The 14,511-nt window shown below is 39.2% G+C and overlaps 1 protein-coding gene across 1 annotated transcript in view; it reads right to left on the reverse strand.

The window, feature by feature from the left end:
• Positions 1-5,169: 5,169 nt before the first annotated feature.
• The window catches only part of slc9a8 (solute carrier family 9 member 8), a 38,190-nt gene continuing 28,848 nt past the window's right edge, over positions 5,170-14,511 (reverse strand). The window contains exons 9-16 of the mRNA XM_079587660.1: positions 12,599-12,731; positions 10,147-10,252; positions 9,947-10,063; positions 9,776-9,858; positions 9,450-9,561; positions 8,454-8,674; positions 6,353-6,499; positions 5,170-6,056 (exon numbers count right to left, since the gene is read on the reverse strand). Of these exons, the coding sequence (XP_079443786.1) occupies positions 5,943-6,056; positions 6,353-6,499; positions 8,454-8,674; positions 9,450-9,561; positions 9,776-9,858; positions 9,947-10,063; positions 10,147-10,252; positions 12,599-12,731 (1,033 nt within the window). The 3' untranslated portion in view covers positions 5,170-5,942. The remainder of the gene's footprint in view (positions 6,057-6,352; positions 6,500-8,453; positions 8,675-9,449; positions 9,562-9,775; positions 9,859-9,946; positions 10,064-10,146; positions 10,253-12,598; positions 12,732-14,511) is intronic.

Here is a 14,511-nt window from a genome sequence, read left to right on the forward strand (position 1 = left end):
TCAGTCCAGCTGTCATTCTACAGTTCAGACTGACTAAGGTCTATCCTGACTGTTATACTGTGTTAAGCACCTGTTCATTCATTAGGCGACTGTGTTGCCTTCTGTTATTCATTAGGCCCACTTTCGTCAGCCTTGTTATTACCCACCTATCATATGAGCCTCGGGCACATGCCCTTGGGACAATGTTGTGGACAATTCTCAGCACGCACAGCGTTTTACATTGGGTTCACATAGCATAAGCTAGCTTACGCAATACGAGAGTACTCTCGTAAGAGAATGTCTCGGTTAATAACGTAACCTCGGTTCTCTCTAGAAGAGGGAACAAATGTTGCGTAACCCTGCCGTGCTTGTGCTGCGATCTGGTTTCACTTCATTCAATAAAAAACCAAAGTGCATCCTATCGGGGTCTGGCTTATAAAGGCATAAGCCACGCCCATTCTGGCGCGCCAGCGCCCTCATTGGTGCTTACGTCACAGGCAGCCTGCCGATAGGTTGCAGCAAGTTGCCGCAGAGCAGCCAATAGGCGCCCGAGCCGCCTCGCCTAGGTCTGCTCACTGCAGCAACATGCGTTTTAAAATAATACAAAATTAAGGATAATTTTTGGCTTCAGTATTCTCGAGAAAAGGGATTTTCCCGTAGCGTAAGCGTAGCGTAGCGTTCTTCTAGAGAGAACCGAGGTTACGAGACGTTTTTATATAAACACTCTGGCCTTCCCAAAAAGACCATAAGACAGCTGCAGCTCATACACAGTCTCTAGTCTCTCCCCTGTGATGGATCCCTTTACCTCTACAGATAAAGCGTTGTCGGGATAATTACAATTTTGCGTATCTACCCCGAAGTGATAAAATTGTGCTTAAAAATTTTAAGGCCAGACAAGAAGTTTAAGGCTTGGTTTGTAGCGAATTACAAACCTGCGCACATATATCCAAATGCGCATAACTATAGAATTAATTCTTGATGCGCACGTGAGCGCCATCAGCGTTTCTCACAGGTTCACGTTTAAAGTCTGTGTAGAAAGAACGGTGTCGTCTTAGCGGCTCCTAATTTAATAACTAATGAACGTTGCGACGGAAGTGAATCAATCAATACCTTTAGCTGGAAAATATCTTTATTCAAGAACCGCTATAAAGACAAAATAATCTCTGTTACCTTAAATTATCAATTTATTACCGTAAAGCCGATTTAAAACAATCTACATTGATAAAAGTGCTATATAAATGAAGATGACTTGACTTGACACAGCAAAATGGCTTAATAGCTTATGACACCTGCACACAAACACACACACACACACAAGACCGCTGTAGCTCATACCGAACGCTGCTGCCAGAAAATATGAACATATCACTTATCATCAGTCCTCGGGTCCTTGCACTGGCTTTCAGTTGCATTCAGAATTTATTTTTATATCTTATTTATGTTTAATCGTTTTATTGTTTTTATAACTGTTTTGCTTATGCTGTTTCTATGTGTGGTTAGGGCTGTCAGGTTGGAAGAGTTGAGAAGGATTGGGAAGTGAGACGGTGAGCACTGAAAGCCATCAGTCACTGAAGTCAGGAGTTGTTATAGTGTGTCTGGCGAACCGAAGCTCTCTGACTCTTCCATTCAGACAGCGGCGCATCGCATTTAGTGATTCAGGACTCTCTGCTTTCAATGTTATTTTTATCTCTTATACATTATATTTTACCTTATGCATCTGTTGTGATTATTTTATGTCAATTTAAATTAATTTTCTATGTAAAGCATTTTGAATTACCATTGTGTCTGAAATGTGCTATATGAATAAACTTGCCTTGCCTATTGTTTTTATATACAGCTAGTAATAAATACTCTTTTTTTTTCTAAATACAAATGTGAATATCACCAAAAGGAGGCCATGTTTCACACCGACACAATTTATATATAAAATGTAACATGAATATAATATTCATTGATAGTTTAATCAGCATTGAAACTGTGTGACTGTCAGGGTTCCTATGTTTCATTGTGGGGTTTTTTTTCTTTCTCATGACCGAGTCTCCCAGTGTTTCTGATTAGTTCACTAGTATAAATAGTTCACTAGTATAAATACTAGAAACTAGTTAATTATCTCATTAGTTTCTCAGTGTATTTATACTCCCTGTTTGGTTCTCCCGTTGTCTGGTGCCGTCTAAGTTAAGGCGGGCATACACTGTGCGATTTCAGCAAGGTTACACTCACACTGTACGAGTAGATCGCATGCAAAGCACTAAATGGTTTAGCTCCGCAGTACTTGAGCAAGCTCTTAACGCATTATAGTCCTTCACGTCTATTGCGATCTCAAAATTCCGGCCAGTTAATAATACCTAGAATATCAAAATCGACTGCTGTCCGGGAAGCAGACACACTCTGTCAGTTCAAAGCTAGATTAAAGACACATCTCATTAAAGACACATCTCTTCGGCCTAGCATACACATAACACATTGTAGACTTCTATAACTCAATGTTAGGCTGCATAGATTAGGTCAGCCGGAACTGGGAACACTTCCCTTATATCCTGATGTACTCGTTACATCATAAGAAGAATGGCATCTACGCTAATTTTAGTGTCTTTGTTTATCCCGAGGTTTTCCCGCAGTCTGCCGGATCCAGGCCGTATCCGGATCTGATGAAGGACCTTCACCTGGACCCGATGACAACGCAGTGCTGAAGTGCCAAATAGCCTCTCCCTATGGAGGATCCCTTTACCACTCTACAGATAAAGCGTTGTGGGGATAATTTCGGTTTCGCGTATCTACCCCGAAGTGATACAATTCTGTATAAAAATTAAGGCCAGACAAGTAGTTTAAGGCTTGGTTTGTAGAGAATTACAAACATGCGCACATATATTCAAACGCACATAACTATAGAATTAATTATTGATGCGCACGTGAGCGCCATCAGAGTTTCTCACAGGTTCAGTTTAAAGTCTGTGTAGCGAGAACGGTGTCATCTTAGTGGCCCCTAATTTAATGATCTAAAACTAATGATCCATGCGACGGAAGTGAATCAATCAAAACTAACTTTAGCTGGAAATTATCTTTATTGAAGAACCGCTATAAAGCCAAAACAATCTGTTACCTTAAATTATACGTTTATCTCTGTAAAGCTGCTTTGAAACAATCTACATTGTTAAAAGTGCTATATAAATGAAGATGACTTGACATTCATCAATCAAGCAGTGCTCATACTTAAAATGATAATGATGACAATGTTGCTCAACACTGCAGATGGAGAGAACACCATTGGATATTAAAGAGGAAGAAGAAGAGGTTGTAAAATAAAAGTAAATTATTATGGTTATTCTCTCTTATTTGACCATATTAGGTGGGCATAGGCCACTGGGCCTCAGTGTCTCCTTGAACTCTTTCCTTTTAGGAAAGATGGAAGGGAACTGGGATACATTTAAAAGTTAAATATACACACAAGTACCCCTTTTCCACCAGCATGAAGCAGGTGCTGGTTCAGAGCCAGAGCTATTGTGTGAGCATCTACTTGGATGATGCGACGGCAGCCACAGTACAACGGCGCCAGTGCGCTCACCACACACCAGCTATAGTGGAGAGAGAGTGATAGAGCCAATTCAGTGCATGGGGATTATTAGGAGGCCATGATTGGTAGGGGCCGATGGGTGGAGTGTGGCCAGGACACCAGGGTTACACCCCGACTCTTTACCAGAAGTGCCATGGGATTTTTTGTGACCACAGAGAGTCAGGACCTCGGTTTAACGTCTCATCCGAAGGACGGCGCTCTTTGACAGTATAGTGTCCCCGTCACTACACTGGGGCGTTAGGACCCACACAGACCACAGGGTGAGCGCCCCCTGCTGGCCTCACGAACACCTCTACCAGCAGCAACCTGGATTTCCCAGGAGTCTCCCATCCAGGTACTCAGCCCTGCTTATCTTCAGTGGGACACCAGTCTTGGGCTGCAGGGTGATACGGCTGCTGACAAATCCCATTTATCAAGAAAGTGTACAATTTCTATAGCACATAATATCCAGGCCACTCTACAAATATCTTCTATATTTAATAAAAGTACACTATACAATGACTTGTATTTGCTTATTTCTACATTGTACTTACTGCATTAATTGGAGCTACATACATACACTTGATATTCAACAATATTACTGATCTGACGCTGTTGTGTGAGAATTGAACTGGGCTGGATGATGACATAACTGTTTTATAGATGAAATTAACTAATTTAATAATTGATAATCTTTAAAATAGAACTTAAAAAAAACTTCAGCTGAACAACAGTCATTTTCCTGTTATCCTGTAAAATGCTTTGAAACAATCTGTAGCCTATTGTATAAAGCGCTATAGAAAATAAAGGTTACTTAACTTAAACTTATGCCTATTCCTACATTACAAAAGTGTTTAATTATCTACATAATGGCTCAATGATCAGTTAAATGCATTGATAAATGATCACTTCAAATCTTGAAAGTGTATATGCAGATAAAGTAACAATAATTTAATAAAAGGCCAATTAATATCAAAATAACCATTGTTTTAATAATCTTTAGCTTTGCATTAAAGTACACTTGATATTTGACTAAAGTACTGTAGTGTTATTTGATTTTAACAATCTATAATAAAAAATATTGTACAATAGAAATTATTATAAAATAGATTCAAAAGAAAACATTTTCTGACCTGAATGTTTGACATGTCAGAAATGAATGCACAACTTCCCAGACTCGACTCAAAGTGAGCCTTTATTTTATATTGTTGAGATGGCTTTACTGTATGTGGCATTTTAATGTAATTATGCTCTCATAACCAAAGGCATTTCAATGATCTATGAAAATATAGACACTGAAAACGTTGTATATTACTTCCCCCTTGTGTCCAGATCAAATATCATCACTCTGTGATAGAGAATTGAATGAAAGCTGTGAAGGATAGACACATCTCTTCAGTGGGTTGTTCTGTTATTTAATGTGTTTTTGGATTTACTGTAATACAAATATCCTTACAATAATTTTCAGTAGACAACAAACTTGATCTAGGAGCTTTATATAGCTTTTTACAGCGGATGCCACGTCTGTCCCTCACAGCTGCTCTGAATAAGGTCTATGTTTGTATAATTATCAAAGAACTTACAGTTTGTCTTCTGCATCTAAATGTATTACAAATGAAGAAAGGGATTGGACAGCGTTAAACAACTACACACACGTTTTATAATCCTTCATTTATTCACATTTGTTTTTACACCACTTTCCCACCGCAGGTTTGTGCATACAGCTTATGTGTATTATGCACATGTACATTCCTTCAGTCACAACTTCATAAGAGAGTTATAAACTCAATTCAGCTACAAAATACAGTGTCCAGAAACATTATAAAAGACCCTTTTACTCCCATTTATAGAGACAACGCAGCAAATAAATACTTAATAAAAAAGAAAAATAGGTTACGTTTGTTAAATTAATTCCAATCACAGAAACATTAATTGATGTCATTTCCCTGTGTGTGAAACACAACCCCCCAAAAGGTAGCGCAAGAATCACATTAGTTATATTACGGTGCTTCAAACTGTAAAAAAACAAAACAAATTTTATAATGAAAAATTAAAAAAAATGGTGTCCAACATTGATGTTTATTTTTTGCTATCCCCTTCAAATTATCTTTAGCCTTCCATCTTTATTCGTTCAGTGTTTTTGCTCCTAGTGCCTAAACTCTACACAAAACAATCCCAAGTTGTCTTGTCCCACACACTCCTGTCCCGTTCCTCATTTAGCCATGAACCGCTCCGGTCGTGGAGTTCGTGTGAAGCCCAAGAGTCCACGGCTGTGCGGTACAGTTCATTTACCTGCTGTGAGAACGGCTCATTTGAGTCCGGAGTCTCTCTGTTCGGCTCTTCTGATCGTCTCAGAGCAGTTCTGCCTCGTCGTCCTCGGAGCCAGACGGACCCTGACGGACCTCGGGTCGACTCAGAGCAGTTCTGCCTCGTCGTCCTCGTCCTCGGAGCCAGACGGACCCTGACGGACCTCCTCGTACCATTTATTAGTGAGCGTCTTCATCTGGATCCGCCCATGCAGAAGATCCTTAGAGAGGAAGGAAGAACAATAGATGACAACCAGTTCTTCAAGCAGACTCCTCATATTATTTAAATCATTTGCTAACTTTCAAATGATGACGCGCATAAATGTGTAAATGTGGCTATGATGCAAGGGGGTTCTGGGTGGTTGCCAGGATGTTGCTCTGCAGCGGCTGAAACGTGTTGGCTAGGTGTTCAGAGTAGTTTATGTGCACTGTGGTCGCTTGAAAGCCCCGGTCAAAAAAGTTTTCTTTAAGCCGTATAACTGGAATACTCTGTTAGGAAGGATATGCCCAGTCTAACCTCTTGTGTGAGTCTACGGGTGAAGAAAGGGTTCAGATATTTGGCATCAAGCCACAGGAAACCCTTCAGATCCTGCCTCTGGAAAATGTGAGCTTCATACTCTTCCTCTGTCAGCTCAGACAAATGTTCAGATTCGATGGCGTTGCCCTGAGAGAGAAAGAGAAAGAGAGAGATATTGCATTTATTCAATTGACAGAACTTTCCGTGTTTTCACTAGCTGCGTTTACATGGCTCAATCCGATTAAAGAATCCGAACAAGGTGTTTACATGGACGACAAATAAAGTAATCGGGTTGATGTGCGCGTTTACATGTCACAAGCTTTACATCTGATTTGATCGTTTTAGACATCACACAATCAGTGCACTAGACGATTCCCAACGCCGTTCCATGATGCGCATAACAGCCACCCTCTTACCATTGCTTTTTTTTTTTTTTTTTTTTAATTAGATTTAACATTTACGTACTTCAGCTGCTAATTAGGAGACGACGAGCGCGTGATGTTCTGTATTTATCAAGCAATTAAAATGCCTCTGCCAGAGCCCAGAACAAGGCGTTTGTGGATGAAAGTCCGAAGCAAGGACTGGTGGGACAACGTTGTCTTGCACCACTTCAATTTTGCTTACCGCACGCCATCTTCCCTTCAAAAACAACAGTGCGTCATTTCTACGTCATTGCACATGCGCATTCCTTTCAGATTTGGTTTTCAGTCTGATTAAGTGTTTACATGTTCTCTTGATCGGATTACAAAAGGAATAAATCACCCCTTTCAATCCGATCGAAATTTCAATCGGATCGAGCTCAATCGGATCAATTAAGATGTTTACATGAAGGTTTTTCAATCCGATTATAAGGGTCCATGTAAACGCAGCTACTGTTATACGGTAGGGGGCGCTATTGCACATCTTCTGAAAGAGTGCAGAATCTCCTGATCAAAACACAGGTGAGGAAGAAGCAGAAACAAGCGATATCATATGTAAGCAGATGCATATATAAAATAACACGATCATCAACATTAAACAGCCAATCAAAACTTCCTAACGTTACCGATTAAAATGTCGACCCAGGACGAGCTCTAGCTTTGAAGGTGTTGATGGACTCGAGCTACTCCATCGGTGTCTTGATCATCGTTCTGAATCCCAACCAGACGACGTCTTTGACAAAATGCGATTTTCTCTATCCTGGATGCCACCCGAACTTAGCCCCGCCCACAAAATGTTTAGGTCGGGAAGTTCAGTCTGGACTCGATTTGTTGAGGAATAAAAAATTGTTCGGACCAATCAAATTGTCAGGGTGGGCGGGCTGTATACGATGATGAGCAACGGTAACGTAATCATCCATGTCATCAGAGCGCTTGGGTTGAGTTCATGGCTGCCGCTGGAGGATTGAGATGTGTAGATGCCGCTATCGCGTCTTTTATGGAAGATATAGACAGCGCAATTCAATTTAAAAGAGGAACAGAGAACCGCGATCAAGGCATTTGTCGATGGGAAAGATGTGATTGCCGTCCTTCCTACGGGATTCGGCAACAGTTTAACCTATCAGCAATGGTCGCTAAGAAGATGGGGCGCAATGAAAACCCTCCGTGTATCCTTAAATTCCTTTTACAACGCCGGCAAAGATCATTTACACTCTTCTTCTTCTACTTCTTCCAGCGTGTGTGCAGTTGAGTTCTGTTGACAACTATGCGTCGCTCAACATACGTCACTTACTCCGTTGCTCTGATTGGTTGTAGGTCTATCCAATTGAGTGCAGAGGCCTTTTATTTCCCATTTCGGTTTAAACACGCCCCATAACCACAGCCCAATGGAGCAGCATCAGACTCACACTCTGACTAGAATCTGAGTATGGCGACGTCAGGCTAGATTTTCTCAGCTTTTAGCTCAAAATGTTTCTTTTTTTTCAAATTACCTACATTCAAATGTTGATTAAAAAACGAATGCATGAAGAAATTTTTTTAAAGCAGAGGGTCTGTGCTTTCTTTGATGTATTCATGTTCAGATATTCATACAACTAAATATTCTGGGGACCTTTGTGAAAACGATCAAAAAAGCTGGCGGGGAAAGAGTTAAAATAAAAGGATAAAGATAACACTTGTCTCACCATTTTCTGAGTTTTGCTCAGGTTGATGTCTTTCTTGTTCTTGCGGCGTGACTGGCTCTCCTCGATGTCCATGATGCGGATGAGGGGCATGGTGCCGCCCCCTAGCAGCAGGATGGTGAAGAGCACGATGACGATGGTGGTGGTGCCGATCAGCTGACGCTTCTCTATGGGCTCCAGACCCAGATGAAGACTGAGGGCGTATGGGATCGCACCCCGCAGACCTGACCACACGAGCACGGGAGACACGGGCTTAGACTGAATGCAGTTTTACGACTATATGGAACGATTGTATTTGGTAAAACTACTGACAAACTACTAAAAAAACTCAAATGTAATTTAAAATTAAGAAGGAATAGTGACCAGTTGCGGTCTCTAAAATATCTCTTCGTCTTATAAACTTCATATACAATTTTACTTAAAGTCCCCCTGTGGTGAAAATCCAGCTTTTAATGTTGTGTATGTGTCTGTGGTGTTTTTAATCTGCTTTAAGACAAATCATGTGTAGATTAATAAGTCGACGAGCAGAGTATTTTCTGCTTAAAACTGCAGTGAACCAAAGACAGTCTCAAAAACACGGTTTGAAATCGCTGGTGTTTCTGACGTCACACACTACCTTGTGACCAATCAGATCAACGTGTGATCGTCAACCAGTGGATCTCTGAGCTGAGCGAGTGAGTGGAGGCGGGGCTCATTTGCATATTAATAGAACCGCGCATACTAAATGAGACAAGGGTGTCGAGTTACATTTAAAACATTTTGGGAAAAAACAAGTGAAAAAAGTTTTAAGAATAAAATGATTGACCACAGGGGGACTTTAAGATGTTGTTGGATAGAAAAAAGTGAATAACTTAAGAGGATATTAGTTAAAAAAATGTGAATGTTTGAAGTACAAGTGTTGGCTGCAGTTTAAATACTAAGATTGAAACAGAATGAGGTCAACTCACTTCTAACCTTCAAATTAGAAATTAAAATGTATAATTTACTGGCTCTTCTTACCACTGAACCACATGATGAACATCATTTTAGGGGTGATTTTATGATCTCTGAAGAAGTTGAGCATGAAGGAGATGGGGAAGATATTCACAGCCCGACCAACAAGAATCAGGACCTGTGACAGGAAAACACTTCGACTGAATTCTGATGACGTATAAACATTATAATAATAAAGCTTTTTCTTTGTTTATTATAACTCAGTTTAGATAAGACTCTACAGAACCAGTGACGCATCACGCCTTCAGCAAGCATTCGTGTTTTATCAGATATTACAGAGCAGAAAGCAGTAATGCTCTGGGGAAAGACAAACAGAGATAACAAGCACTTACAATACACCAGATGACAAAAGACAGCTCGAATTTATGAGGGAAACTGAAGATAGACAGGCCCAGGAACGCAAACACGCATGTTTCTGTGGAATAAAAACAGAGGAGAAGAGTGAAGTTCATGTGTGCAGAAGAAGTCCTCTATGAAGCGGTGGGCTTGTGTGAGGAACTGACCGCACATGAAGGCCACGGTTCGCAGAGTCTGTTGCATGAGAATCTGGGTGACTGGCGACAGGTTGTGATGAGTGTAATGAGACATGACGATTCCTGAGAACAGGATGGCCATGATACCTACAAGCAGAAAGATGTCAATTCTAGTGGATTTTGATCCTGAAATCACAACACATATGACATGGATCTGTGTTTAAACTCACCAGAGAGTTTGATGCCCTCAGCAAGACCATACGGCAGATATGCAAATATGATCATCATCCCAAACTCCAGAGACGGAGTCTTCCTCAGGTCGAAGTGTTTCAGAGACTGCACACTCATTCAGAAACATAATCTCACAGGACTTCTTCAAATAAACAACTATGTATCAACAATATACAATGAAAAATTACATATATTGGCCCACATACACGCAAATACATTTATTTTCTAATATAGGATGTTATTCACTATATGTTTAGCACTACAAGCATCTATGTGCTGGCCGACTAATACAAACATACTAATAGTGTTTATTCTCATCACTTTTCACAATTATTTTCACCATTTTTCAGGTATAATAAATAAACAATGAATACAAATATTATAAGCATTATATAATAAAAACAAATTATGCTTATTTAAAGGGCACCTATTATCGAATTTTGAAATTTACCTTTCATGTAGTGTGTAACATAGATCTAAGTGAACAAAAACATCCTGCAAAGTTTGAAATATGAAAGTGCACCGTATATAAAGTTATTGTCTTTCAAAAGTGAGAGTCGACTCGGAGTCATTTTTATGAATCGTTAGAAGACCGAAGCTTTTTCTCTGACTAGATGACGTCAACTTGTCAAGTTATTTGAATACGATACGCCCACTTATTGCGCTCCAAGGCCAGCAGGGAAAACTTGAAAACATCATGGCGACGAGACGCTGTGTTCTGAAGTGCGACTCAAAAGCCAACTTTTTTCATCAGCCCGAGGAGGAGCATTTGAAGACTAAGTGGCTACAATTCATATATACAACTATACCACAGAAGTATAGTCCGAGCCTTGTGCTTTGTTCGCGCCATTTTGAAGACGATTGCTTTAAATGCAATCAAACTTGGATTCGCAAGCCGACTGATATTGAAGGAAGGTTCATTTCTAAGTGTATTTACATCAGCTTCCTCCTCCGTATCACAACCTGTAAGTGTTATTAATAATTGTTGCTTTTATGTTTTATGTAGCATGCTTAATAATTATTTTGTTTGTTGTGTAAGCACCGTTTAGCTTCTAGGTCTTCAATGGCAATTGTATTGAGATATGTGAAGTGTTTGTCGTTGCTTTCGGAGTTGTCTAAAGAATAGATTAATACCTCGTAGTAACGTAACTGCATTTTTTTTTTTTTTTGTAAAAACGTTATGTTTATGCATCGGGCTAATGCAAACAAAGACTGATTGTGCTTTTACAATATGAACTCTGGGCTATGCTCGCTAACATAACATTAAATTCTTTATCTTATTTTTAGTTTTTTACTACAAACTACAAAGCAGTGGACTATAATCATTATTATAACACGATTTAATTGATAAAAGCATCATTGTACTCCGTGTTAAACAATAAGTATTATCTCTGTAAACACTGCTGGGTCATCTGACCAATCGCAGATTAGCGTCGCGCAAAGGAGGGGTTTGAAAAAATGAGTCGTTGAACGAATCATTTGGGAGTCGGTGAGCAAATCAGGTAAAAATAAATGCATATAATACGACAACAAAAGTGTTTTTTGTCATTGCATGCCCGTACAACTGTTGTTGGGGACTCCCTAAACAACATTAGGAACATTTTAAATGTCATAATAGGTGCCCTTTAATACAATTTATTCATGATAAATGTATTCAACTAATTAATAAAAAACACTGTTTACTCATTAATACAAAAAATTAAATAAAGTGCCCCTATTATGTGTTTTTTCCGAATATTATCTTTCATGCAGTGTGTAATAGAGCTGTTTGTGAATGTAAAAGGTCTGCAAAAATCAGTGCTTGACAAATAAAGTTACCGTCTCCTGAAAGAAAGAATCGATTGTAAACTGCCGAAACGAGTCCATCTCACTTCCTGTTACATACCTAACAATGAAACAAATTTGCATAATGCCAGCCTATGTTCTTCATTGGCTGCCCACAAACAATGTCTACTTTGCCCTGCCCTCAAACAGATGTAGTTGTAGCTGAGACTGGAAAAGTTTGATTCGTGTAGTCGACAGGTCGTGAAGACGCTGTTTTCTCCTCTGCAAAGGATGAGGACTCACACTAGAATTGATTTGCTAAAACTGATGCCATCGTTACGGTTTATATCCCTATGCAAGCTCTGAGGAAGCCTCTGGAGCTGAAATTCTGATAAGATAATGAACACTTGGTTTCCGACCAATCACAACAGACCAGGCCATCTGACCAATCAGAGCAGAGTAGGTTCGCGGAGAGGCGGGGTTTAGAGCAACTCATGATTCTTCGAATAAACCATTTTCAGACACTTTCAGTAATGAGGGGGTGTGCAATGTATACTATTAGAAACTTAAAATCTTTTTTTTTACCTTGGAAGCATGTAAACCTATCGTAGGAGACTCCAAAACAAAATTAGGAACCTTTAAAATAGCATAATAGAGGCACTTTAAAACACAAACTCACAAGGATACAATAGCAGAGATGAGACCGGTGAGCGTGCCCAAGGCGGCCGACCCAAAGAACATCTTCAGGAAGTAGCCGAGCGCCTGCATGAAGGTTTCCCAGCCCGTCGAGACGTCTGAACCAGCAAAGCCCTCCGCTGTGCTGAAATACCAACAACAACACACACAACTCAAAGACTGATAAGCAAACCAGAATATGACAGCATTGTGTTTCAAGTTTAAAATCAAGGCCTGTACACCCAATACAATATTTACCATTTGCAAGGAAAAATAACTAGGATTTTTGTAAATATTTTTTAAGGCAAACTGTTAACTAAATCATGTGCATCTTATCTGATTATGTCTGTGCATCATGCCCACTGATCTCCTAACCTTAAAACAGCAGGGGGCAGTAAAGTCACATTCAGATCCCAGATGTATTGTACAGTAAAGGCCATAAGTGATGTCAGGCTTAGGGAAATTGACATCCTTTATTGAAATATATATATTTTTTTTTTAAATGTATAAAGATGTTGTCAGCATATTGCATAGATGTGCTTGAAGTAAATTGTTTTATTTTTACCCAGGCTGTCATACAACAAAATTATGAATACATGCAAACACAAGAGAGAACCAACAAAATATTAATAACGGATTATGATGTAGTCAATGTATGCTTTTTCCTGTGCTTTTTATTTGGGGTTGGTAAAATAAAATCTGTAGTTTGCCCTGTTTTACCAAACAATTTAGTCAGTTGAATATCTTAACCAGGTTTAGTGTTTTTTTCTGCCCTCATATTTAAAATAAATACATACATATATTTATTAATTCCTTTTTTTAATATGAGGGAATAAAAAAAAAACACTAAACCTGGTTAAGATACACGATGCACACAACACTTTAATGAACAAGCCTTTCTTTTTGATGTAGCACGCTATGACTGGGACAGGATTTTTCTCATTCCCGATGTTGAGTCTGCCTGGTATTATTTCTATGATGGATTCTTATCAATCATCAACAGGCATGCACCTTTTAAAAAATTCCGTGTTAAAGATAGGGATAATCCCTGGTTTTCTGAAGCCCTTTCTGTTCAAATTCGTGAGCGGGATGTGGCTTGGGCAAAAGCTAGACAATCCGATGTTGGCTCCGATTGGATCCGTTTTAGGCAGCTCAGGAATAAATGTACAGTTGCTATTAGAAAAGCAAAGGCTGATTATTTTATTTAAAAAAAACACTATTAACTCAAATAATCCCAAGAAATTCTGGCAGAATATAAAACTGATATCAGGTAGTAAAAACAAGTCTAGCTTTCCATCATGTATAAAAACGGATTCCACTAGTATATCAGATAAAGAACATATGCTCAATTGCTTCAATAAGCATTTTGTTGCCTCTAGGTTTCTATTTGAACCACTAAATCCTACAGGCTCTGATTCTGATTTTATTAATGCAGAAAGTCATCTAGAAAAGGAAGAATTTAGATTTAAACAAATTAAGAGCACTGACGTTTATAAAGCACTCTGTCTGCTTGACATAAACAAATCTCCAGGTCCTGATTGTGTGGAGCCTGTGTATTTGAAACTAGCAGCAGACTATATTACATCCGTTTTAACTTATATTTTTAATCTTTCTATAAATACTGGTGTTATTCCGGAAATTTGGAAATCAGCATTTGTTGTTCCTCTATTAAAAGGGGGGGATCCTACTATAATGAATAATTACAGACCAATCTCAAAGCTCTGCGTTCTATCAAAGATATTAGAAAGCCTCATTGGTGAACAGTTGACATGCTATATGAATGCAAATAGGGTGTTGTCTATCAATCAATCTGGGTTTCGCAAAAAACACAGCACGACAACGGCTATTTTGAAAGTTGTAAATGATATTGTAGGGTCTATGGATAATGGTGAATCTTGTGCCTCGCTTTTTATCGATTTATCAAA

This window comes from Phoxinus phoxinus (genome assembly GCF_949152265.1).
Source record: "Phoxinus phoxinus genome assembly, chromosome: 18".
Classification (NCBI taxonomy): domain Eukaryota; kingdom Metazoa; phylum Chordata; class Actinopteri; order Cypriniformes; family Leuciscidae; genus Phoxinus; species Phoxinus phoxinus.